Below are 25859 nucleotides of genomic sequence, written 5' to 3' on the forward strand. Positions count from 1 at the left end.
AACCAAGATGGAGTCTGTTAGGTTAGCTCTCTTTCACTGTCTCATTGTCCTGCCTCAGACTCCCGAGTAGCTGGGATTACAGGTGCTTGCCACCATGTCTGGCTAATTTTTATATTTTTAGTAGAGATGGGATTGGCCAGGCTGGTCTTGCACTCCTGACCTCAGGTGATCCGCCCATCTCAGCCTCCCAAATTGCTGGGATTACAGGCATGAGCCACTGAGCCTGGCCCAAAATTTAGTTGTTTATCTGATCTTCTGATAAATCATGAGAGAGAAGATAGCCAAATCCCAAAACAGGCCCCTTTTAGCTGGCAGGATAGGGAAGTCCCTGCTGTTTTAACTCTTGCAAGGAAAGTGATCTGAAGTTACATCAACCAACCCACTTTTCGTATTATGCTGTTTCTTGTTCCTGCTTCAGCTACCTTATAAATACCAATTGTTTTTGTAACCCCCAAAGGGGTTTACTCTGCCTGCTGCCTAGACAGAGCCAATTTATTAAGACACGGAAATTGCAATAGAGAAAGAGTAATTCACACAGAACCAGCTGTGCAAGAGACCAGAGTTTTGTTTTTTGTTTTGTTTTGTTTGAGACAGTCTCGCTCTGTCGCCCAGGCTGGAGTGCAGTGGCCCGATCTCGGCTCACTGCAACCTCTGCCTCCTGGGTTCAAGCAATTCTCTGCCTCAGCCTCCCGAGTAGCTGGGATTACAGGCACCCGCCACCACACCCGGCTAATTTTTTTGTTTTTTTAGTAGAGACGGGGTTTCACCATCTTGGCCAGGCTGTTCTTGAACTCCTGGCCTCGTGATCCACTCGCCTTAGCCTCCCACACTGCTGGGATTACAGGCGTGAGCCACCGCGCCCAGCCAGGGAGCACAGTTATTAGACAACTTGGTGGGTGAGGGGAAGCCAGTGAGCCAGGAGTGCTCATTGGTTAGAGATGAAATTATAGAGAGTTGGAGCTGTTTTCTTGTGCTAAGTTAGTTCCTGGGTGGGGGGCCACAAGATTAGATGAGTCAGTTTATTGATCTGGGTGGTGCCAGCTGATTCATTAAGTGCAGGGTCTGCAAAATATTGTAAGCACTGATCTTAGGAGCAGTTTAGGGAGGGTCAGAATTTTGTAGCCTCCAGCGGTATGACTTTTTCTTTTTTTTGAGATGGAGTTTCGCTCTTGTTGTCCAGGCTGCAGTGCAATGGCGCCATCTCAGCTCACTGCAACCTCCGCCTCCCGGGTTCAAGCGATTCTCCTGCCTCAGCCTCCCAAGTAGCTGGGATTACAGGCAAGCGCCACCAGGCCCAGCTAATTTTGTATTTTTAGTACAGACGGGGTGTCTCCATGTTGGTCAGGCTGGTCTCGAACTCCCGACCTCAGATGATCCACCCGCCTCGGCCTCCCAAAGTGCTGGGATTGCAGGCGTGAGCCACCGTGCCTGGCCTCCAGCAGTATGACTTATAAACCATAAATTTTTTGGAGATGGAGTTTCACTCCTGTCGCCCAGGCCGGAGGGCAATGGCCCAATCTCCGCTCACTGCAACCTTCACCTCCCAGTTTTAAGTGATTCTCCTGCCTCAGCCTCCCAAGTAGCTGGGGATTACAAGCACCTGCCACCACACCCGGCTAATTTTTGTATTTTTAGTAGACACGAGGTTTCACCATGTTGGCCAGGCTGGTCTCTTAACTCCTGACCTCAGGTGACCCACCTGCCACAGTGTCCCAAAGTGCTGGGATTATGGGCATGAGCCACCATGCCCGGCATAAACTATAATTTTTAATCTTGTGGCTAATGTTAGTCCTCCAAAGGCAATTTAGTTCCCAGGCAAGAAGGTCAGCTTTGGGAAAGGGCTGTCACTGTCTTTGTTTAAACTATAAACTAAGTTTTTTAAAGTTAGTTCAGCCTACACCCAGGAATGAACAAGGACAGCTTGGAGGTTAAAAGCAAGATAAATCAGTTAAGTTAAATCTCTTTCACTGCCTTTTTTTTTTTTTTTTTGAGACGGAGTCTGGCTGTTTCACCCAGGCTGGAGTGCAGTGGTACAATCTCAGCTCACTGCAACCTCCGCCTCCCGGGTTCATGCCATTCTCCTGCCTCAGCCTCCCGAGTAGCTGGGACTACAGGCGCCTGCCACCATGCCCGGCTAAATTTTTGTATTTTTAGTAGAGATGGGGTTTCACCGTGTTAGCCAGGATGGTCTTGATCTCCTGACCTTGTGATGCGCCTGCCTTGGCCTCCCAAAGTGCTGGGATTACAGGCGTGAGCCACTGCGCCCAGCCTCTTTCACTGTCTTAATCATAATTTTGCAAAGGCCATTTTATTCTGCCCCCTCTAGCAGTGTCTCTTCTAAATCTTTATATAAGATGCTGCTTGATTCACAAGTCACTGATAAAGGTCAATTAGATCTTTAAACTAAATCTGTGAGGCCAGGCACAGGGGGTCTTGCCTATAATCCCAGCACTTTGGGAAGCCGAGGCAGGCAGACCACTTGAGGTCAGGAGTTCGAGACCAGCCTGGCCAACATGGTAAAACCCGGTCTCTACTAAAAATATAAATTAGCCGGATGTGGTGGCACACACCTGTCATCTCAGCTACTTGGAAGGCCGAGGCAGGAGAATTGCTTGAACCCAGGAGACAGAGGTTGCAGTGAGCCGAGATTGCACCACTGCACTAAAGCCTGGGTTACAGAGCCGACTCCATCTCAAAAATAAATAAATAAGGCCGGGCACGGTGGCTCATGCCTGTAATCCCTGCACTTTGGGAGGCCGAGGCAGGTGGATCACCTGAGGTCAGGAGTTCGAGACCAACCTGGTCAACATGATGAAACCCTGCCTCTACTAAAAATACAAAAAATTAATCAGGTGTGGTGACGCCTGTAATCTCAGCTACTCGGGAGGCCTGAGGCAGGAGAATCACTTGAACCTGGGAGGTGGAGGTTGCAGTGAGCTATGATCAGGCCACTGCACTCCAGCCTGGGCAATAAGAGTGAAACTCTGTCTCAAGAAAAAAAAAAAAAAAGCCGGGCGCGGTGGCTCACACCTGTAATCCAGCACTTTGGGAGGCCCAGGTGGGTGGATCACGAAATCAGGAGATTGAGACCATCCTGGCTAACATGGTGAAACCCCGTCTCTACTAAAAATGCAAAAAATTAGTCGGGCGTGGTGGCGGGCACCTGTAGTCCCAGCTACTCGGGAGGCTGAGGCAGGAGAATGGCCTGAACCTGGGAGGCGGAGCTTGCAGTGAGCTGAGATCGTACCACTGCACTCCAGCCTGGGTGACAGAGGGAGAGTCCCTCCGTCTCAAAAAAATAAATAAAACCTTTAAAATTCAATTAGACAATTACAGTAACTACATGCAAAAGGGAAGCTGTGCTATTGTGCTTAACACTTGCATAATCCCAGTGATACAACACAAATTGATGGTGCAATCCAATGCCAATACCATAACATTCCAGGTTAATATCTTACACTTTGCTGCCTTCTTTCCCCCTTGTCTACTTGGAGGTACTAGAAAACTATTTCACTTGAAAATGTATCTTCACCAGATAGTATTATGAAATATGATCAGTTTTCAGGTGCACAGCCTATAACTGAAGTTGAATATAAGGTTTTCTTTTTTTTTTTTGAGACGGAGTCTCGCTCTTTCACCCAGGCTGGAGTGCAGTGGCGCGATCTCGGCTCACTGCAAGCTCCGCCTCCCGGGTTCACGCCATTCTCCTGCCTCAGCCTCTCCGAGTAGCTGGGACTACAGGCGCCTGCCACCACGCCCGGCTAATTTTTTGTATTTTTAGTAGAGACGGGGTTTCACCGTGGTCTCGATCTCCTGACCTCGTGATCCGCCCGCCTCGGCCTCCCAAAGTGCTGGGATTACAAGCGTGAGCCACCGCGCCCGGCCCATGAATATAAGGTTTTCTAAACAGTTGTTTTATACTAGGCTGAACTGGTCTAATCTTGAACAACAAGCATTAGAGAAGCATTAAACAAAAAATAAGGTTCTGTGCATTTGGAAACTTAACGGAAAACCTGTCAATATTTATTATACCAAAGTCAACCATTCAGTCAATTAGATGGTATATTAATACAAACAAAAGTTATTTATAAATCTTTTATTTTAAAATTCTACCTTGTTAAAAATTAATCAGTAAGTGTCCTGGTAACTATACCAAAACATATTTTGTTACAAGGGCAAGCTTAATTCAGTAACACAAAAAGGTATACGTATGTATTAATATGAAGAAATAAGGAATTAAAATAGATTCTTATTTAGATTTACTTATTCAGAAATGATTCAAGTCAAACAGTTTATTTTCTATAGATTTACAATATTTTGCCCTCAACAGAACTAGAGTACTAAACAGAAAGCGATTCTGTACAATTGGCCATAATATGTAAAAAGATGCCTCCAGTTGTTTTTAAAAAATTTATAACAATACTTAGTTACTTCTAATAGTCATTAAGATTTTAGTTCTGTTCCTTGAATTACATTCCGAATCTTCTCAGCATCAATTTGTACAATTTTGTTGGATGGGTCAATCTTAAGTGCCGCTTCATAATCCTGTAGGCCTGTGTTTATATAGCAATGATGATCAATACAATAAATATTTTATTAGCACTTCTTTTATCTAGACAATAGTTGTTAAAAATAACCACTAGTAGCATGGTTCAGGACAAGTACCAAGTTTTAAATTAGATTCCCATTTTTTTTTTTTTTTTTTTTTTTTTTTTTGAGACAGAGTCTTTCTCTGTCCCCCAGGCTGGAGTGCAGTGGCGCGATCTCGGCTCACCGCAACCTCCACCTCCTGGGTTCACGCCATTCTCCTGCCTCAGCCTCCCGAGTAGCTGGGAATACAGGCGCCCGCCAACACGCCCAGCTAATTTTTTGTGTTTTTAGTAGAGACGGGGTTTCACCCTGTTAGCCAGGATGGTCTCGATCTCCTGACCTCGTGATCCGCCCGCCTCAGCCTCCCAAAGTGCTGGGATTACAGGCTTGAGCCACCGCGCCCGGCTTAGATTCCCATTTTTTTTTTTTTTTTTTTTTGAGACAGAGTCTCCTTCTGTTGCCCAGGCTGGAGTGCAGTGGCACAATCTCGGCTCACTGCAAGCTCCACCTCCTGGGTTCACACCATTCTTCTGCCTCAGCCTCCCGAGTAGCTGGGACTACAGGCACCCACCACCACGCTTGGCTAATTTTTTGTATTTTTAGTAGAGACAGGGTTTCACCGTGTTAGCCAGGATGGCCTCAATCTTCTGACCTCATGATCCACCCACCTTGGCCTCCCAAAGTGCTGGGATTACAGGTGTGAGCCACCGTGCCTGGCCCTAAATCTATTTAAAATAAAATAAAATAAATGCTACGTTTTCTGTATACATGGAGCTAAATTACTGACCTTAATACAATCTAACAAATATAAGCAATGTGCATGCACTATGGTAGATCAGTTATTTCTGAGCTTAGGTGTGTGTATACACACACACACACACACACACAAATACATACATACATACAGGGTACGACCAAAGAAGCTCTTTGAGATAAATATCCATGATATCTCAAATCATTTATATATTTTATCTTTTTTTTTTTTTTTTTTGGAGACAGAGTCTTGCTCTGTCACCCAGGCTGTAGAGCAGTGGCGCAATCTTGGCTCACTGCAAGCTCTGCCTCCCAGGTTCACACGCCATTCTCCAGCCTCAGCCTCCTGAGTAGCTGGGACTACAGGCACCTGCCACCACACCTGGCTAATTTTGTTTTTGCATTTTTAGCAGAGACAGGGTTTCACCGTGTTAGCTCGGATGGTCTTGATCTCCTGACCTTGTGATCCGCCCGCTTCAGCCTCCCAAAGTGCTGGGATTACAGGCATAAGCCACCGCGCCCAGCCTATCATGTATTTTTTTTTTAAGAGACAGGGTCTCACTATGTTGCCCAAGCTGGTCTCAAACTCCTGGCCTCAAGTCATCCTTCCACCTCAGCCTCCCCAGTTCCTGGGATTACAGGGGAGAAGCACCACACCCAGCATTTATCACACATGTTTCTATGAAGAGTTGTCTGGTAATATAGCATTTTTTTTTTTTTTTTGAGAAGGAGTTTCACTGTTGTTGCCCAGGCTGGAGTGCAATGACGTGATCTCGGCTCACCGCAATCTCTGCCTCCCGGGTTCAAGCGATTCTCCTGCCTCAGCCCCCCAAGTAGCTGTGATTACAGGCATGTGCCACTACGCCCAGCTAATTTTGTATTTTTAGTAGAGGGTTTCTCCATGTTGCTCAGGCTGGTCTCGAACTCCCAACCTCAGGTGATGCACCCACCTCTGCCTCCCAAAGTGCTGGGATTACAGGCATGAGCCTCTGCACCGAGCTAATATAGCATTTTTCTAGACTGAAACTTCTTGTTCACACTTATTTTAATTCTCTTCTTCAATGAATTTTTTAAATATAATTTAGAAATCATGTATTGTCAGATATGCTGCAGACATTACTAAGAATAAATGCTAAAAATATTAAAAAACGGAGTCCTTAAAAGTCACAATCTTGGCCGGGCGCGGTGGCTCACGCTTGTAATCCCAGCACTTTGGGAGGCCGAGGCGGGCGGATCACGAGGTCAGGAGATCGAGACCACGGTGAAACCCCGTCTCTACTAAAAATACAAAAAAAAATTAGCCGGGCGTGGTGGCGGGCGTCTGTAGTCCCAGCTACTCGGAGAGGCTGAGGCAGGAGAATGGCGTGAACCCGGGAGGCGGAGCTTGCAGTGAGCCGAGATTGCGCCACTGCACTCCAGCCTGGGGGACAGAGCGAGACTCCGTCTCAAAAAAAAAAAAAAAAAAGTCACAATCTTAAATAATTCCAATGATATTTTTTTCAGAGTATAACTTGGGACTTAAACTACTTCTATCAATTCCTTACCTTCTACATACAATTCTAGTTGACAGAATGCTGTTCCACGTCGTACATGTGCCTTCATTCTTGCATTAGCATTGTCTGTAACAGGTGGCATCAATAATTCCAGTGCCTTACAAAATATATATAATTATTACAAGAAAGTTATAATTTCTTAATTTAAACAAGCAAAAGGCTGGGCGTGGTGGCTCACGCCAGTAATCCCAACACTTGGGGAGGCCGAGGTGGGTGGATCACCTGAGGGCAGGATTTTGAGACCAGCTTGGCCAACATGGTGAAACCCCGTCTCTACTAAAAAAAAAAAAAAAATACAAAAATTATCTGGGTGTGGTGGTGCACACCTATAGTCCTAGCTACTTGGGAGGCTGAGGCAGGAGAATTGCTTGAACCGGGGAGGTGGAGCTTGCAGTGAGCTGAGATCGCGCCACTGCACTCCAGCCTGGGTGACAGGGTAAGAATCCGTATCAAGAAAAAAAAAAACAAAAACAAGCAAAAACATGGTAAAAATTCTAATTTTAAAATAAGCCTCAGGTGGGCCTGGTGGCTCACGCCTGTAATCCCAGCACTTTCGGAGGCTGAGATGGGCAGACCACCCAAAGTCAGGAGCTTGAGACCAGCCTGGCCAACATGGCAAAACCCCATCTCTGCTACAAATACAAAAACTAGCCAGATGTGGTAGCGGGAACCTGTAATCCCAGCTACTCAGGAGGCTGACGCAGGAGAATCACTTGAATCCGGGAGGCAGGGGTTGCAATGAGCCAAGAACGCACCACTGCACCCCAGCCTGGTGACAGAGTGAGACTTTGTCTCACACACACACACACACACATACACACACACACACACACACACACACACACATACACACACACAAAGGCCTCGGCCGGGTGTGGTGGCTCACGCCTGTAGTCCCAGCACTTTGGGAAGCCCAGGCAGGCAGATCACAAAGTCAGGAAATCGAGACCATCCTGGCTAACATGGTGAAACCCGGTCTCTACTAAAAATACAAAAAATTAGCCGGGCGTGGTGGCGGGCGCCTGTAGTCCCAGCTACTCGGGACGCTGAGGCAGGAGAATGGCGTGAACCCAGGAGGCGGAGCTTGCAGTGAGCCGAGATTGTGCCCCTGCACTCCAGGCTGGGCGACAGAGCAAGACTCCGTCTCAAAAAAAAAATAAAAATAGCCTCAAGCACTCACCTAAATTTTTAGCTTAGCTGGTACAGGAATTTACCAAATACAGATATATTATATATATAAAACATATATATATATATGAATATATATAAAAACAAATAATTATTATCAGGTCTTCCAGAAGAGATATGTTGAACAACTTAAGGAATTTTTCAGTTGTTCCTATATGGGATTCATACCCCTCCAAGGTTATTATTGGGCTTATCATTTCACATGCCCACAGCTTTATTTTTACTAGTAGGAATTATTAAATAGCATTTGTGGGCTTTTGTATTCAGACTGTACTCATTCATTCAACAAATATTCGTTTGCATTGTGAGAGTCAAAGAAAAACTGGATCATGAAAGTAGTATGATACCAAAGTGAGGAGGACTTGGTTGTGTCCTCCATATCCTCAATCTCAAGAAGCTACCTACGGGATTTTGCACATGATATTCCCTTAAAACAAGTTATCTTGACATGGAAAAAAGAAAAAGCTGTAGAAGTTCAAGACATACACATGAAATATTAGTAATGGAAAGTAGAATATACTAAGTTACCCTGCAAATGAGAAAATGATTGTAGAGATATCTGGGCTGGGTGCCGGGTGCGGTGGCTCACGCGTGTAATCCCAGCTCTCAGGGAGGCAGAGGCAGGAGGATAGCTTGAGCCCAGGAGTTCGAGACCTGCCTGGGCAATATAGCGAGACCCACTGCACCCGGTCAGTAACAACTGATTTTTAATCTAACTAACTATTCATAGAAGTCACAAAAAAACACCAGTTCCTTGTCCATTAGTAAAAAATCAGTTAAAAAAAAAGATTCAATAAGAAAGACAATCTTTAAAATCTTTGCATCTTAATTATTTCAATTGAACAGAAAAAGATCATCATTTAAATCAATTAATCGAAGGATATATTTAAAGCACCATATATCATCAGTAGATATCCATACCTTAGAAGAATCTTCAATAGCCTTGTGTAAGTTTTTTAGTTTTAGGTGGCAAGCAGCCCGGTTCAAATACAACAGTGGCATCTTATTATTTAGTCTTATGGCTAAATTATATGCATTGATAGCTGCCAAATAGTTTTCTGTTGCAAACAATTTGCTAATGAGACAAAAACAGAGAAGAAAAACAATTTAACATTGAAACAGAAACACAGAAATAATATCTAATTGTATTTGACAAAGAGGATGGCTTACCTCTTTTTGCATTCTCTTTAGGGTAAACGTTGGCTGCACTGAATCCATCTCTTTTCACATATACCAGCCTGTCATTTGAATGGAATGGATCTCACTCCCACCTCCAAGGGTAGACATTAGTAATTTAAGCCAGTAGGCATATTTGTATTATTTTTGCTCCAGTAATTGACTCAGGGATGGGCTTGTGTGACTTATATTGTTCTATTTAGAATGAAGCCTGTGGGTTGGTTTCAAAGTTGGAGAATGAAAAGTTGGGCAAATTTCTCCCCCTGCTGGATATAAGTGAAGAAGTCACATAGCCCACATTGTTGCTGACCATTTTTAACACCGTGGGAAGAGCTGGCATTAGAATAAAGCTGATACTATGGAAATATGAAAGAAATAAAAGGCAGAAAGAAACCGAGCCCTTCATGATACAGTTAAGCTGCTGGATCAAGCTTTACTTGAAATAGAAAACACCTTTAGCTGTTTAGTTATGTAAGACAATAAATTCCTTTCAATATAAAAAAATTGGGTTTTTTGGTTACTTGCAATGGATATACTCTTTCAGTTTAAATGTTCCAAAATTCTCTTCAAATAAAGAGATGTACACGATTAAAGGATTTCTTCAAAATGCAAAGTCTTTGCTTTTTGTTTGTTTGTTTTTTGAGATAGAGTTTCACTCTTGTTGCCCAGGCTGGAGCGCAATGGTGCGAACTTGGCTCACTGCAACCTCTGCCTACCAGGTTCAAACGATTCTCCTGCCTCAGCCTCCTGAGTAGCTGGGATTACAGGCATGCGCCACCACGCCTGGCTAATTTTGTATTTTTAGTAGAGATGGGGTTTCTCCATGTTGGTCAGACTGGTCTCGAACTCCCAACCTCAGGTGATCTGCCCACTTCGGCCTCCCAAAGCGCTGGGATTACAGGCGTGAGCCACCCCACCCAGCCTGTTTTTTATGTATAATTTCCACTTACAAAAATTTGAAAAAGTACATAAACAGGAAAATGGAAAATATTTGCTGAAAATAAAAATGTCATATAAATATAACTTTGTATTCATGTTCATTCCATTATACTGCATACTTTGCTGCTCTAGAATATTAAACATGTCAAAAGTAAACCTATAAAAGCAGCCAGCAAACTGAATAAAAGGTAAGATTACACCATTGTCACATCTAACTTGAGCTAAACTCAAGCTGAAAATAACTCGTACAAACTAGAAAAGCTAACTCTGTGGGTACAGTTTACATTTCTGAAATGCCTCGTATCAGCGACGTTTCTGATTGCAAGTAATAGAACCACAACTCAAGTGGGCTTAAACAAGTAAGGAAATAAATTATCTCACATTTTAAAAGTCTATAGGATTAAGGCCCTTATAAAGAAGATAAAAAAATAAAAATAAAAAGTCCAGAGGAAAGAAGCTCCAAGCCCAATTAGCAGCTCAAAGATGTTATGAAGGCCACAGGCTCCTTCCATCTGTCCATTCCACTGTACTCAGCAGGAACCACAATCAGGCTGGTTTTCCTCATGGACATATTAGCTCAAGGTGCCACATACAGGCATAATACTCATTGGAAGAAAAGGTAACAGTATTTTCTGATATGTGTTCCCTAAGAGAAAGAAAATCTTTCCCAGAAAACTCCCAGTTTACCTCCTTTCACATCTCATTAACCAAAAGTACACACCCTTAAAACAAAAACACAAACAAAAACCAGTCTTTCTCGTCCTCAAACTCTCTTTTCCTTTGTCCTTGCCTCCCTCCCTGCCTGCCCCCTGCCCCACCACCATCTCTCTCTCTCTCTTTACTCCTACCCCACCTCCCCAATTATACTCCTCACTACTATATACTGCTGTTTAGAATGCTTTTAAAAATTCAAAAACATGACCATCTTTCCATGTTAGAAAATAGAGAAATACATTTTTATAGAGTATACATAATACATGGATTATTCTTATAGTATTCTCTCATAAGTGCTAGGATTTCTGAAACCAATTTCCTCCTACTTAGGTACATTTGGGGGTCTTGTTTTCCAATACTTTTGTTTTTATAAAGAACATTATAATAAGTATTTTTGTACCTATATCTTTTTTTTTTAAAGCAGGAATGCAACTAAAGCAGTCATGATCTGTTGAAGACAATGAGAATTTATCGCTGGACTTGGAATAGGCTCACTATCCTAAGTCACATGGGCAAGGGCTGCACACCTCAACAAAATATGGGCTCAGCTAATAAGGATAAAAGGAGAGAATAAAATGTTGGCTAGGTAATCTACAGTGTCTATAACAAACCTTTTTTTAAAAACTGTAGTAAAATATATGTAACAAAATTCAGCATTTTAACCATTCTTAAATGTAAAAGTCAGTGGCATTAACTACATTTACATTGTGCAACCACCACCACCATCCATGTTTAGAACTTTTTCACCTCAAATTGAGAATCCATACCCATTATGGAATAAGTCTCCATTCCCCCTCCTCTCTAGCCGTTCGCAACCACCATTTGACTTTCTGTCTCTATGAGTTTGACCACTCTAAGTAACTCACATAAGTGAAATCATATATTTGTCCTTTTGTGACTGGCCTATTTCATTTAGCATAATGTCTTCAAGGTTCATCCATGTTGTAGCATGTGACAGGACTTCCTCTCTTTTTAAAGCTGAAATAACATTACATTGTTACGGACATAACACATTTTATTTATCCATTTATCCCTCAATGGACACTTGGGTTGCTTATATGTTTTGGATATTGTGAATGTTATTGTCATGAACATGGTTGTATAAATGTCTGCTTGTGCTCCTGCTTTTAATTCTTTTGGGTATACACCAAGAAGTAGAATTACTGGACCATATAATCCTATTTTTTGCCAGGCATGGTGGCTCACGCCTATAATCCCAGAACTTTGTGAGGCCAAGGCGGGCAGATAGCTTGAGATCATGAGTTTGAGACCAGCCTGGGCAACATGGCAAAACCCTGTCTCTACAAGAAATACAAAAATTAGCTGGGCACAGGGGCTTGTGCCTGTGGTCCCAGCTACTTGGGAGGCTTAGGTGGGAGGATGGCTTGAGCCTGAAGGGTAGAGGCTGCAGTAAGCCAAGTTCACACCACTGCACTCCAGCCTGGGCTATAGAGTCAGACCTTACCTCAAAAAAAGAAAAAAAAAAATCTATTTTTACTTTTTTTTTTTTTTTTTGAGACAGAGTTTCGCTCTTGTTGCCCAGGCTGGAGTGCAATGGCGCGATCTCGGCTCACAGCAACCTCCGCCTCCTGGGTTCAAGCGATTCTCCTGCCTCAACCTCCCAAGTAGCTGGGATTACAGGCATGCAACACCACGCCTGGCTAATTTTGTATTTTTACTAGAGACGGGGTTTCTCCATGTTGGTCAGGCTGGTCTCGAACTCCTGACCTCAGGTGATCCACCCGCCTCGGCCTTCCAAAAGTGCTGGGATTACAGGCATGAGCCATTGCGCCCGGCCCTATTTTTACTTTTTTGGGAACCACAATACTGTTTTCCACAGCAGCTGGATCATTCAACACCTCTACCAACAGCGCACAGGATTCTAATTTCTCCACATACTAACACTTGTTATTTTCTGTTTTTTTTTTTCTGAGTAGCCATCCTAATGGGTGTGAAGTGGCATCTCATAGGGGTTTTGATAAGACATTTCCCAAATGGTTAGTGACGTTAAACATCTTTTTATATTGACTAGCCATTTGTCTCTCTTCTTGGAGAAATGCGTATTTAAGTTCTTTGCCCATTATTTTTTTTTAAATTATTATTATTTTTTTGAGTAGTCTTGCTCCATTGCCCAGGCTGGAGTTCAGTGGTGCCATCTCAGCTCACTGCAATCTCTACCTCCCAGGTTTAAGTGATTCTCATGCCTCTGAGACTCAGATTAGCTGGGATTACAGGTGTGCGCCACCACGCCCAACTAGTTTTTGTATTTTTAGTAGAGACGGTTTCCCCAGGATGGCCAGGCTGGTCTCGAACTCCTGGCCTCAAGTGATCCACCCACCTTGGCCTGCCAAAAAGCTGGGATTATAGGTGTAAGCCACTGCACCTGGCCTCTCTGCCCATTTTTTAATTAGGTTTTTTAGTTTGTTGTTGAGTAGTAGTTCATATGTATTCTGGATCTACAAATACTTTCTCTATTTCGTGGGCTGCCTTTTTACTCTATTTACAGTGTCTTCAATGCACAAAAGTTTTTAATTTTGATGTGGTCCAACTTAACCAGTTTTTCTTTTGTTGCCTATGGTTTTGGTGTCATATCCTGGAAACGTTACCAAATCCAGTGTAAGGAAGCACCCTGTGTTCTCTTCTAAGAGTTTTATAGTTTAGTTCTTACATTTAAGTCTTTAATCTATTTTGAGTTCTTTTTGTACATGATATTAGGAAAGGGCCCAATTCTTTTTCTTATTCTTTTTTTTTAGATGGAGTCTTGCTCTGTCACCCAGGCTGGAGTGCAGTGGCACGATCTCAGCACACTGCAACCTCCACCTCCTCGGTTCAAGCGATTCTCCTGCCTCCGCCTCTGAGTAGCTGGGATTACGGGCGCCTGCCACCACACTCAGCTAATTTTTTTTTTTTTTTTTTGAGACAGAGTTTCGCTCTTGTTGCCCAGGCTGGAGTGCAATGGAGCGATCTCGGCTCACTGCAACCTCCACCTCCCGGGTTGAAGCGATTCTCCTGCCTCAGCCTCCCGATTAGCTGGGATTACAGGCACCTGCCAACCACGCCCAGCTAATTTTTGTTTTTTTTGTTTTTTTGTTTTTTTTTTGAGACGGAGTCTTGCTCTGTTGCCCAGGCTGGAGTGCAGTGGCGCGATCTCGGCTCACTGCAAGCTCCGCCTCCTGGGTTCACGCCATTCTCCTGCCTCAGCCTCTCCGAGTAGCTGGGACTACAGGCGCCCGCCACCAAGCCTGGCTACTTTTTTGTATTTTTAGTAGAGACGGCATTTCACCGTAGTCTCGATCTCCTGACCTCGTGATCCGCCCGCCTCGGCCTCCCAAAGTGCTGGGATTACAAGCATGAGCCACCGTGCCCGGCCTAATTTTTATATTTTTAGTAGAGATGGAGTTTCGCCATGTTGGCCAGGCTGGTCTTGAAATCCTGATCTCAGGTGATCCACCCATCTCGGCCTCCCAAAGTGCTGGGATTACAGGAGTGAGCCACCGTGCCCAGCCAATTTTTATGTTTTTAGTAGAAATGGGGTTTCACCATGTTGGCCAGACTGGTCTCAAAATCCTGACCTCAAGTAATCCGCCCACCTTGGCCTCTCAAAGTGCTGGGATTATAGGCGTGAGCCACCATGCCTGGCCAGAAATTTTGTTTTTATCTTGAGATGGAGTCTCACTCTGTCACCCAGGCTGGAGTGCAGTGGCACAATCTCGACTCACCGCAACCTCCACCTCCCAGGTTCAAGCAATTCTCCTGCCTCAGCCTCCTGAGTAGCTGGGATTACAGGCATCTGCCACCACGCCTGGCTAATTTTGCACTTTTAGTAGAGACAGGGTTTCTCCTTGTTGTTCAGTCTGGTGAACTCCCGACCGCAGGTGATCCGCCCGCCTCAGCCTCCCAAAGTGCTGGGATTTCAGGCGTGAGCCACTGCGCCCAGCCCTATTACCTTGTTCTTTTCCATGTTATTGTACTTCCCACACAGTGTTTTAAGTATCTGTGTATGTCTCTCTCCTCCTGATTTCTCTTGGTAAGTGCCTACAGTCTGGCAAATAGCAAGCAATCAATAATTGCTTATTTAATGGCTCAATAAATGAATAGGAAGGAAGAAAGGAAGAAGAGAAAGAGGAGGAAAGATTATATATGGTTTTACTCTTGGGAGTTAGAAGAACCAACCTGTCAGTTCCAGGCTTCTAACCTTCAGAAAAATTGCCAACTCCAGCTAAACGCCACAAAACAATCCCAGGTGTTGTAACAGACAAGAGAAAAGACCAAGAAAAAGTAGAAAGAAAGGAAAAATATAGATATTATGGTAGACAGATAATGCACCCCCAACCAAAAAAAAAAGATGTCCATATTCTAATCCCAGAACCTATGAATGTTACCTAACATGGCAAAAAGGACTCTGCAGATGTGATTAAGTTAAAGAGTTTGATGGAGAGAGTACCCTGGATGATGGAGGTGGGACTTACATAAACACAAGAGGCCTTATAAAAGACAGAAGGAGGCAGGAGACTCAGAAAAGGAGAAGAGATCGTGGAAGCAGAGGTCAGAATACTGCAATCAGTGGCTGGGGAGCCGCAATTCAAGGAATGCAAACAGCTTAGAAGCTGGAAATTTAAGAAAATAGCTTTTCTCCTAGAGCCTTCAAAAGGAATGCAACTGACACCTAATTTTGGCCCAGTGAAACTCATTTTGGACTTCTGAATTACAGAACTATAAAATAATAAATTTGTGTTGTTTTAAGCCACTAACTTTGTGGTAGTTTGTTATAGAAGTAATAGGAAAATAAACACAGAAGTGTATATGATGAAATATAATAGATAATATCTATAGCCGCCTCAAAATATGAACACAAATTGCCATTCAGAATATACCAGAATTCACTGTTTCTGATCAGTATGTTAAAATATTCATGGCCGGGTGCAGTGGCTCACGCCTGTAATCCCAGCACTTTGGGAGGTCAAGGTGGGCAGATCACCTGAGGTCAGGAGTTTGAGACCAGCCTGGCCAACATGGTGAAACCCTGTCTCTACTAAAAATACAAAAATTAGTTGGGTGTGGTGGCAGGCGCCTGTAATCCCAGCTACTGAGGAGGCTGAGGCAGGAGAATCACTTGAACCTGGGAGGCAGAGTTTGCATTGAGCCAAGATTGTGCCATCACACTCCAGCCTGGGGAATAAGAGTGAGACTTCGTCTCAAAAAAAAAAAAAAAAATCCATATACAAATGAATAAAATCACTGCCCAGATATAAGATAATTTCTGGGATAATATGGTAATCTTTTTTGTGTTTATACCACTGACCTGGAAGGCAGTAAGATGGTAATCTTTAAAAATGGATTCGAAGGCCGGGCGCGGTGGCTCACGCTTGTAATCCCAGCACTTTGGGAGGCCGAGGCGGGCGGATCACGAGGTCAGGAGATCGAGACCACGGTGAAACCCCGTCTCTATTAAAAATACAAAAAATTAGCCGGGCGTGGTGGCGGGCGCCTGTAGTCCCAGCTACTCGGAGAGGCTGAGGCAGGAGAATGGCGTGAACCCGGGAGGCGGAGCTTGCAGTGAGCCGAGATTGTGCCACTGCACTCCAGCCTGGGCGACAGAGCAAGACTCCGTCTCAAAAAAAAAAAAAAAAAAAATGGATTCGAATAGGTCCCACACCAGGGCTCATGCCTGTAATCCCAGCACTTTGGGAGACCAAGGTGGACGAATCACTAGAGGTCAGGAGTTCGAGACCAGCTTGACCAACATGGTGAAACCCCGTCTCTACTAAAAATACAAAAAAGATTCGCCAGGTGTGGTGGTGGATGCCTGTAATCCCAGCTACTTGAGAGGCTGAGGCAGGAGAACTGCTTGAACCTGGGGGGTAGAGGCTGCAGTGAGCTGAGATTGCACCACTACACTCCAGCCTGGGCGACAAAATGAGACTCTTTCTCAAAAAAAAAAAAATGGACAAGAATAATCAAAACAGCTGTAGCTTTGCAAAAACACTGTTTTTATGGGAGACATCAGGAAGGACTTACGTCAAATGTAAAACGGATTTTAAAAGGAATTTTAATAAGCATTCTGAAAGATGGAATTTTTTTCATTTTTATGACATTTAAATAAAAAAATAAAATTAGAGCCTCACTGCCTTATTTGTTATCTGACTTTTAAAATATGGAGGCCCTGTCTACCTTATTTGCTTATTTGCATTACCTTTCTCCAACAACACACAAACAGACAAAATATCTACAGAATGTGATAACTACTTTTTTTGTTCAAAGACAGGGTCTCACTCTGTTGCCCAGACTGGAGTGCAGTGGCACAATCATAGCTCACTGCACTGGGCTTGAGGGATCCTCCCGCCCCAGCATTCTGAGTAGCTGGGACTACAGGTGCCTCACCACCATGCCAGGCTAATGTTTTATTTTGTTTGTTTTTTTGTAGAGACAAAATCTCACTTTTTTGCCCAGGTTGGTCTCGAACTTCTGGCTTCAAGTGATCATCCCACCTCGGCCTCCCAAAGGGCTGGGATTACAGGCATGAGCCCCCATACTCGTCCTACGATAACTACTAATGTCTTCATACATGATAAACCTCATGATCAGAGTTCAAACAACTTACTTTCCTTTATCCTTCAACCATTCTGGGTTCTTTTCTTCTTCTTTTAAATCGCAAAGTTCAGCTATGTCAGTATTCATTGCTCTTCGTGCCTCAGCTTGTTTGTGTAGCCACTAGAATGAGAAAGAAGTCTTACGAAGAATATAAAGGTCCTTTTTTAATTAACATTTCCTTTTAGATTTTCCACCTTCTGCCAGTGGATGGAAATATCATTTGTTATGCACTGAGTGTTTGTGTCTCCCCCACCTCTCCTCCAAATTGATATACTGAAGCCATAACCATCAATGTGAATCAGTATTTGGAAATGGGGCTTCTCAGAGGTAATGAGGTTTAGGTCATGAGAGGAGAGCTCCCAAAATGAGTTTATCCTTATAAGAAGAGAAAGAGATCAGAGCTCCACCACCCACTATGTGGACACAGTGAGAAAGTGGTTGTCTGCAAGTTATGATGAGCGCCCCTACCAAGAACCATGCTGGCACCCTGATCTTGGATTTCCCAGCCTCCAGAACTATAAGAAATGACTGTTTATTGTTTAAGCCACCCAGTCTATGGTATTTTGTTTATAGCAGCCAGAGCAGATTAACGTACTACTTGATAGTGGTAATTATTATTTTTTTTCATCTTGCTCTGTCACCCAGGCTGCAGTGCAAGTGGCGCAATCTCGGCTCACTGTAACCTCTACCTCCCAGGTTCAAGTGATTCTCCTGCCTCAGCCTCCCGAGTGGCTGGGATAACAGGTGTGTGCCACCATGCCTGGCTACTTTTTGTATTTTTAGTAGAGACAGGGTTTCACTATTTTGGCCAGGCTGGTATTGAACACATGACCTCCTGATCTACCCACCTCAGAATCCCAAAGTGCTGGGATTACAGGCGTGAGCCACCACGCCTGGCCGATGATGGTGATTTTAATCTTGCAATATTTATATATATATTTTTGAGACAGAGTCTTGCTATGTCACTCAGGCTGGAGTGCAGTGGCATGATCTCGGCTCACTGCAAGCTCCGCCTCCCGGGTTCACGCCATTCTCCTGCCTCAGCCTCCCGAGTAGCTGGGACTACAGGCGCCTGCCACCACGCCCGGCTAATTTTTTGTATTTTTAGTAGAGACGAGGTTTCACCTTGGTCTCGATCTCCTGACCTTGTGATCCGCCCACCTCGGCCTCCCAAAGTGCTGGGATTACAGGCGTGGGCCACTGCACCTGGCCATATTTATACATTATTAAACTTTTTTTTTTTTTGAGACAGAGTCTCACTCAGTTGCTCAGGCTGGAGTACAGTGGCACAATCTCGGTTCACTGTACCCTCTGCCTCCCAGGTTCAAGCGATTCTTCTGCCTCAGCCTCCCAAATAGCTGGGACTACAGGCACGTGCCACCACGCCCAGCTAATTTTTTGTATTTTTAGTAGAGACAGGGTTTCACCATATGGGCCAGACTGGTCTCAAACTCCTAACCTTGTGATTCACCTGCCTTGGCCTCCCAAAGTGCTGGGGTCACAGGCTTCAGCCACTGTGCCCGGCCTTAAACTTTTTTTTAAACCTCAATAGCTGGTGGAAATACAATAGATGAAATTTCTAGCCAAATTTCTTGCTTTCTGGGAGTTCATGTGATATTATTATTATTTTTTTTTTTTCTGAGACGCTCGCACTCTGTCCCCCAGGCTGGAGTGCAGTGGCATGATCTCAGCTCACCGCAACCTCCGCCTCCTGGGTTCAAGCAATTCTCCTGCCTCAGCCTCCTGAACAGCTAGGATTACAGGAGTGTGCCACTGTGCCCGGCCAATTTTTGTATTTTTAGTAGAGACGGGGTTTCACCATGTTGGCCAGGCTGGTCTCAAACTCCTGACCTTGTGATTCACCCACCTCAGCCTCCCAAAGTGCTGGGATTACAGGCGTGAGCCACCATGCCCAGCCCATGTGATTATTATTTTGCCTTTCTGGGTTATAGTATTTTCATTTTTTTTTTATTATACTTTAAGTTCTAGGGTATATGAACAAAACGTGCAGGTTTGTTACATATGTATACATGTGCCATGTTGGTGTGCTGCACCCATTAACCAGTCATTTACATTAGGTGTAACTCCTAATGCTATCCCTACCCCCTCCCACCACCCCAGAACAGGCCCTGGTGTGTGATGTTCCCCTTCCTGTGTCCAAATGTTCTCATTGTTCAATTCCCACCTATGAGTGAGAACATGCGGTGTTTGGTTTTTTGTCCAGCTTCATCCATGTCCCTACAAAGGACATGACCCATCCTTTTTTATGGCTGCATAGTATTCCATGGTGTGTATGTGCCACATTTTCTTTTTTCTTTTTTTTTTTTAGAATGGCACAGTGGTTTAATCTCTAGAATCCCAGACAACAGATTTGAGTTATTCATTCCTATAGGATCTGGCTGTGCTTCCTACTCTGACCAAAAAGATTCATGTGTTCAGATACAACAAAGCTAGCTTTCTCACTTACTAACTTACAATGTATATGCATATGCACATGCCCGTGTGTTCCCCGCCATGTATTTATTCTTCATGCTTGGTTTTCTAGCATTTCCAAGTTCGCAGTAAAAGTTTCAATACACATTTATTTCTCTAGTCTGCAGTGGAGCAAGTAACATATCTTAAGGAGACAGAGTTTTTTTTTTTGTTTGTTTGTTTTTTGAGATGGGTTCTTGTTCTGTTGCCCAGGCTGGAGTGATGTGGCATGATCTTGGCTCACTGCAACCTCCACCTCCCGGGTTCAAGCAATTCTCCTGCCTCAGCCTCCTGAGTAGCTGGGACTACAGGCGCACGCCACCATGCCCGGCTAATTTTTTGTATTTTAGTAGAGACGGGGTTTCATCCTGTTGTCCAGACTGATCTTGAACTCCTGAGCTCAGGCAATCCACCCACCTTGGCCTCCTAAAGTGCTGGGATTATAGGCGTGAGCCACAGTGCCCAGCCTGAGAGTTGTCGAAATGCTCGCAGGAAGTGTTTCTGTGTTAAAAAGTTGAGAAGATGGAAGCTGAATCCTCCTTGTATTCAGAAGGCTGTTTCAGAAGGTCACTGTTGGCAGGCTTCTCCCTACAGGGATTCAGCAGTGAGGGAGCAGAGTATTTGGGGGACAACTGCTTCTTCTGGAGGGGAGAGAATGAGATGGAGTTCACCAGCAGCTCTTTATGTCAGACTTTTAGCAGGATTCAGCTTTATAAATAAGCTTGTCGCCTCTGAGTATAGGGTCTTCTCATCAACACTCTGAACATTACAGGAAACAAAAAATTTCTTTCCTTCAACTTTATCAAGTTGGCTATTTATCATAACAACAGAACAAAGAGGGATAGGTCTTTTACAATTGATGTTGAGATTGGCAGTCATGACAATTCCCCCAGCCATCATTGCACACATACCAACAGTAGCATCAAGCACGGTTGCAATGGCACCTCCATGAATGAATCCAGGTGGTCCTTCCAGGTAAGAGCCTCCTTGAAATAAGCAAACCATCCTTTTCTCAACGTCATTGCAGAACATCATGTATTCAAAGCCCAGGCCATCATCAAAGCGTCTGGTGAAGAGCTGGGCCTGTGACACTTGTTCTTCTTTCATAAGCTTTGGGTCCAGAAAACAGGTTTTGAAGTCTTGAATCCTTTCAGTAGGTGTACGTTTATATGAAGGCAAACGTTTCCAGGAGTCGTCTTCACATTTCTTCATAAACTGGTCAAAGAGCAGTCTTAGGTCCTTGTTCCAGCTGGGGTTGGGGACAGAATAGTCCTTAAGAATGACTTCCTCAGAAGAAAATGACCTCAGCGCGGGTCGTGGCTCACGACCCGGCAGGCGCCGGCCTACCAGCGGCAGCCGGCAAAGGGCCCCCAGCGTGCGGAGGTGCCCGGCGCAGCTCCTCAGCATGGCTCAGGGCTGCGCAGGCCGTGGGGCCACGCTTGCTCTAGCCCTGGATGGCACACACTACTGCCACATTTCCTTAATCCAGTCTATCATTGATGGATATTTGGGTTGGTTCCAAGTCTTTGCTATTGTGAATAGTGCCGCAATAAACATACGTGTGCATGTGTCTTTATAGCAGCATGATTTATAATCCTCTGGGTATATACCCAGTAATGGGATGGCTGGGTCAAATGGTATTTCTAGGTCTAGATCCTTAAGGAATCGCCACACTGTCTTCCACAATGGTTGAACTAGTTTACAGTCCCACCAACAGTGTAAAAGTGTTCCTATTTTTCCACATCCTCTCCAGCATCTGTTGTTTCTTGACTTTTTAAAGATCGCCATTCTAACTGGTGTGAGATGGTATCTCATTGTGGTTTTGATTTGCATTTCTCTGATGGCCAGTGATGATGAGCATTTTTTCATGTCTCTTTTGGCTACTTAAGGGTCTTCTTTTGAGAAGTGTCTGTTCATATCCTTCGCCCACTTTTCGATGGGGTTGTTTTTTTCTTGTAAGTTTGTTTGAGTTCTTTGTAGATTCTGGATATTAGCCCTGTGTCAGATGAGTAGGTTGCAAACATTTTCTCCCATTCTGTAGGTTGCCTATTCACTCTGATGGTAGTTTCTTTTGCTGTGCAGAAGCTCTTTAATTAGATCTCATTTGTCAATTTTGGCTTTTGTTACCATTGCTTTTGGTGTTTTAGACATGAAGTCCTTGCCCATGCCTATGTCCTGAATGGTATTGCCTAGGTTTTCTTCTAGGGTTTTTATGGTTTTTAAGTCTTTAATCCATCTTGAATTAATTCTTGTATAAGGTGCAAGGAGGGAATCCAGTTTCAGCTTTCTACATATGGCTAGCCAGTTTCCCCAGCACCATTTATTACATAGGGAATCCTTTCCCCGTTTCTTGTTTGTGTCAGGTTTGTCAAAGATCAGATGGTTGTAGATGTGTGGTATTATTTCTGAGGGATCTGTTCTGTTCCATTGATCTATATCTCTGTTTTGGTACCAGTACCATGCTGTTTTGGTTACTGTAGCCTTGTAGTGTAGTTTGAAGTCAGGTAGCGTGATGCCTCCAGCTTTGTTATTTTGGCTTAGGATTGTCTTGGCAATGTGGGTTCTTTTTTGGTTCCATATGAACTTTAAAGTAATTTTTTTTCCAATTCTTTGAGGAAAGTCATTGGTAGCTTGATGGGGATGGCATTGAATCTATAAATGACCTTGGGCAGCATGGCCATTTTTACAATATTGATTCTTCCTATCCATGAGCATGGAATGTTCTTCCATTTGGTTGTGTCCTCTTTTATTTCGTTGAGCAGTGGTTTGTAGTTCTCCTTGAAGAGGTCCTTCACATCCCTTGTAAGTTGGATTCCTAGGTATTTTATTCTCTTTGTAGCAATTGTGAATGGGAGTTTACTCATGATTTGGCTCTCTGTTTGTCTGTTATTGGTGTATAGGAATGCTTGTGATTTCTGCACATTGATTTTGTATCCTGAGACTTTGCTGAAGTTGCTTAACAGCTTAAGGAGATTTTCGGCTGAGATGATGGGGTTTTCTAAATATACAATCATGTCATCTGCAAACAGGAACAATTTGACTTCTTCTTTTCCTAATTGAATACCCTTTATTTCTTTCTCCTGCCTGATTGCCCTGGCCAGAACTTCCAACACTATGCAGTGTTGAATAGGAATGGTGAGAGAGGGCATCCCTGTCTTGTGCCAGTTTTCAAAGGGAATGCTTCCAGTTTTGCCCATTCAGTATGATATTGGCTGCGGGTTTGTCATAAATAGCTCTTATTATTTTGAGATACGTCCCATCAATACCTAATGTTTTTTTTTTTTTTTTGAGACGGAGTCTCGCTCTGTCGCCCAGGCTGGAGTGCAGTGGCGCATCTTGGCTCACTGCAAGCTCCGCCTCCCGGGTTCACACCATTCTCCTGCCTCAGCCTCTGGAGTAGCTGGGACTACAGGTGCCTGCCACCGTGCCCAGCTAATTTTTTGTATTTTTAGTAGAGACGGGGTTTCACCGGGGTCTCGATCTCCTGCCCTTGTGATCCACCCGCCTCAGCCTCCCAAAGTGCTGGGATTACAGGCGTGAGCCACCGCGTCCGGCCCATCAATACCTAATTTATTGAGCGTTTTTAGCATGAAGGGCTGTTGAATTTTGTCAAAGGCCTTTTCTGCATCTATTAAGATAATCATGTGGTTTTTGTCTTTGGTTCTGTTTATACGCTGGATTACGTTTACTGATTTGTGTATGTTGAACCAGCCTTGCATCCCAGGGATGAAGCCCATTTGATCATGGTGGATAAGCTTTTTGATGTGCTGCTGGATTCGGTTTGCCAGTATTTTATTGAGGATTTTTGCATCGATGTTCATCCAGGAAATTCATCTAAAATTCTCTTTTATATTTTCATTTTTCTGTACCGAAAAATATACAGAAGGTCACTTGAGGCCACGAGTTCCAGGCTACAGTGAGCCATGATTGTCCCACTGTAATCCAGCCTGGGCAGCACAGCAAGCCCCAACTCAAAAAAAAAAAAAAAAAAGCTGTGTGTGTGTGTGTGTGTGTGTGTGTGTGTGTGTATAAACACAATTCAAAAATAATTCTATGGGCCGGGCGCAGTGGCTCACGCCTGTAATCCCAGCACTTTGGGAGGCCGAGGCAGGCGGATCACAAGGTCAGGAGATTGAGACCATCCTGGCTAACATGTTGAAACCCCGTCTCTATTAAAAAATACAGAAAATTAGCCAGGCGTGGTGGTGGGCACCTGTAGTCCCAGCTACTCGGGAGGCTGAGGCAGGAGAATGGCATGAACCCGCGAGGTGGAGCTTGCAGTGAGTGGAGATTGCGCCACTGCACTCCAGCCTGGGGGACAGAGCGAGACTCCATCTGAAAAAAAAAAAAAAATTATTATTATTATAATTGTATAATTATAGAAATGTTACAAATATAGAAAATACAGTTTAATAATATGAAATAATTAATATTTATATTGTCATTATGTCTTTTTTTTTTTTTTTGAGACAGAGTTTCGCTCTTTCACCGAGGCTGGAGTGAAATGGTGCAATCTCAGCTCATTGCAATCTCCGGCTCCTGGGTTCAAGTGATTCTCCTGCCTCAGCCTCCCGAGTAGCTGGGATTACAGGTGCCTGCCACCACACCGGGCTGATTTTTGTATTTTTAGTAGCGATGGGGTTTCACCATGTTGGCCAGGCTGGTCTCAAACTCCTGACCTCAGGTAATCCACCCACCTCGGCCTCCCAAAGTGCTAGAATTACAGGCGTGAGCCACCACGCCCAGCTTGTCATTATGCCTTAAGGATCTTCTTATTTCTACAATTTTTCAAATCAAAGATGCATCAATTCAGCCTTGCAGTAAAAAAATGCAGTTCTTGGCTGGGTATGGTGGCTCATGCCTATAATCCCAGCACACTGGGAGGCCAAGGAGGGTGGATCGCCTGAGGTCAGGAGTTTGAGACCAGCCTGACCAACATGGTGAAACCCCATCTCTACTAAAAATACAAAAAATTAGCCAGACATGCTGGCACACGCCTGTAATCCCAGCTACTAGGGAGGCTGAGGCAGGAGAATTGCTTGAACCTGGGAGGAGGAGGTTGCAGTGAACTGAGATTGTGCCCACTGCACACCAGCCTGGGCAACAAGAACAAAAACTCCATCTCAAAAAACAAACAAACAAAAAAAAACCACTTTTTTTTTTTGATTCAAAGTCTCACTGTGTTGCCCAGGCTCGAGTACAATGGCGCAATCTCAGCTCACTGCAACTTCCACCTCCTGAGTTCAAGCTATTCTCCTGCCCCAGCCCCCCTAGTAGCTGGGATCACAGGTGCCCACCACCACGCCTGGCTAATTTTTGTATTTTTAGTAGAGACGGGGTTTCACCATGTTGGTCAGGCTGGTCTCAAACTCTTGACATCAGGTGATCCTGCCACCTCGGCCTCCCAAAGTGCTGGGATTACAGGCATAAGCCACTGCACCCAGCCAAAAAAATGTAGTTCTTAGTGCTAATATAACTAAAGATACAATACTTGAAATCCAGGGCTTAGGAATTTATAAATGGATGGAAGATATTAATTCTAAAATGTCACATTAGAAATACCTGTTATTGGTAATAATTAGTTGAAATGATACATTAATAATTTCCAAATCTCTTCTTTCCAAACACATACTGATCCAGAGTTTATACATTTATTAACATTATAGAATATGATGTATTTGATAAAATAAATGGCAAGTACAACAGTTTATCTCTTGGAATACACAATACTGTACATATATGTATATATATGTAAGTTTTTCATTGTTTTGTGATGGAGTCTTGCTCTGTCACCCAAGCTGGGGTGCAGTGGCAAGATCTCAGTTCAGGGCAACCTCTGAATCCCCTGTTCAAGCAATTCTTCTGCCTCAGCCTCCTGAGCGG

General features: G+C 44.0%; 2 protein-coding genes across 2 annotated transcripts in view; both read right to left on the bottom strand.

Moving 5' to 3' along the window:
- Positions 1–4277: 4277 nt before the first annotated feature.
- Positions 4278–25859, bottom strand: part of DNAAF4 (dynein axonemal assembly factor 4) — a 68018-nt gene continuing 46436 nt past the window's right edge. The window contains exons 6-9 of the mRNA XM_032174305.2: positions 17515–17624; positions 9006–9159; positions 6888–6993; positions 4278–4553 (exon numbers count right to left, since the gene is read on the bottom strand). Coding sequence (XP_032030196.1) covers positions 4444–4553; positions 6888–6993; positions 9006–9159; positions 17515–17624 — 480 coding nt within the window. The 3' untranslated portion in view covers positions 4278–4443. The remainder of the gene's footprint in view (positions 4554–6887; positions 6994–9005; positions 9160–17514; positions 17625–25859) is intronic.
- LOC116481672 (acyl-coenzyme A thioesterase THEM4-like) lies at positions 20615–21383 on the bottom strand. Its single transcript, XM_032753490.2, has one exon. The coding sequence runs from the start codon at positions 21381–21383 to the stop codon at positions 20658–20660; it is 726 nt and encodes a 241-aa protein (XP_032609381.1). The 3' UTR covers positions 20615–20657.

This window comes from Hylobates moloch, unplaced genomic scaffold (genome assembly GCF_009828535.3).
Source record: "Hylobates moloch isolate HMO894 unplaced genomic scaffold, HMol_V3 SCAFFOLD_14, whole genome shotgun sequence".
Classification (NCBI taxonomy): domain Eukaryota; kingdom Metazoa; phylum Chordata; class Mammalia; order Primates; family Hylobatidae; genus Hylobates; species Hylobates moloch.

Bases quoted from the DNA above. Each gene is read 5' to 3' on its own strand.
- LOC116481672 (XM_032753490.2), bottom strand. From the start codon at position 21,383: ATGCTGAGGAGCTGCGCCGGGCACCTCCGCACGCTGGGGGCCCTTTGC.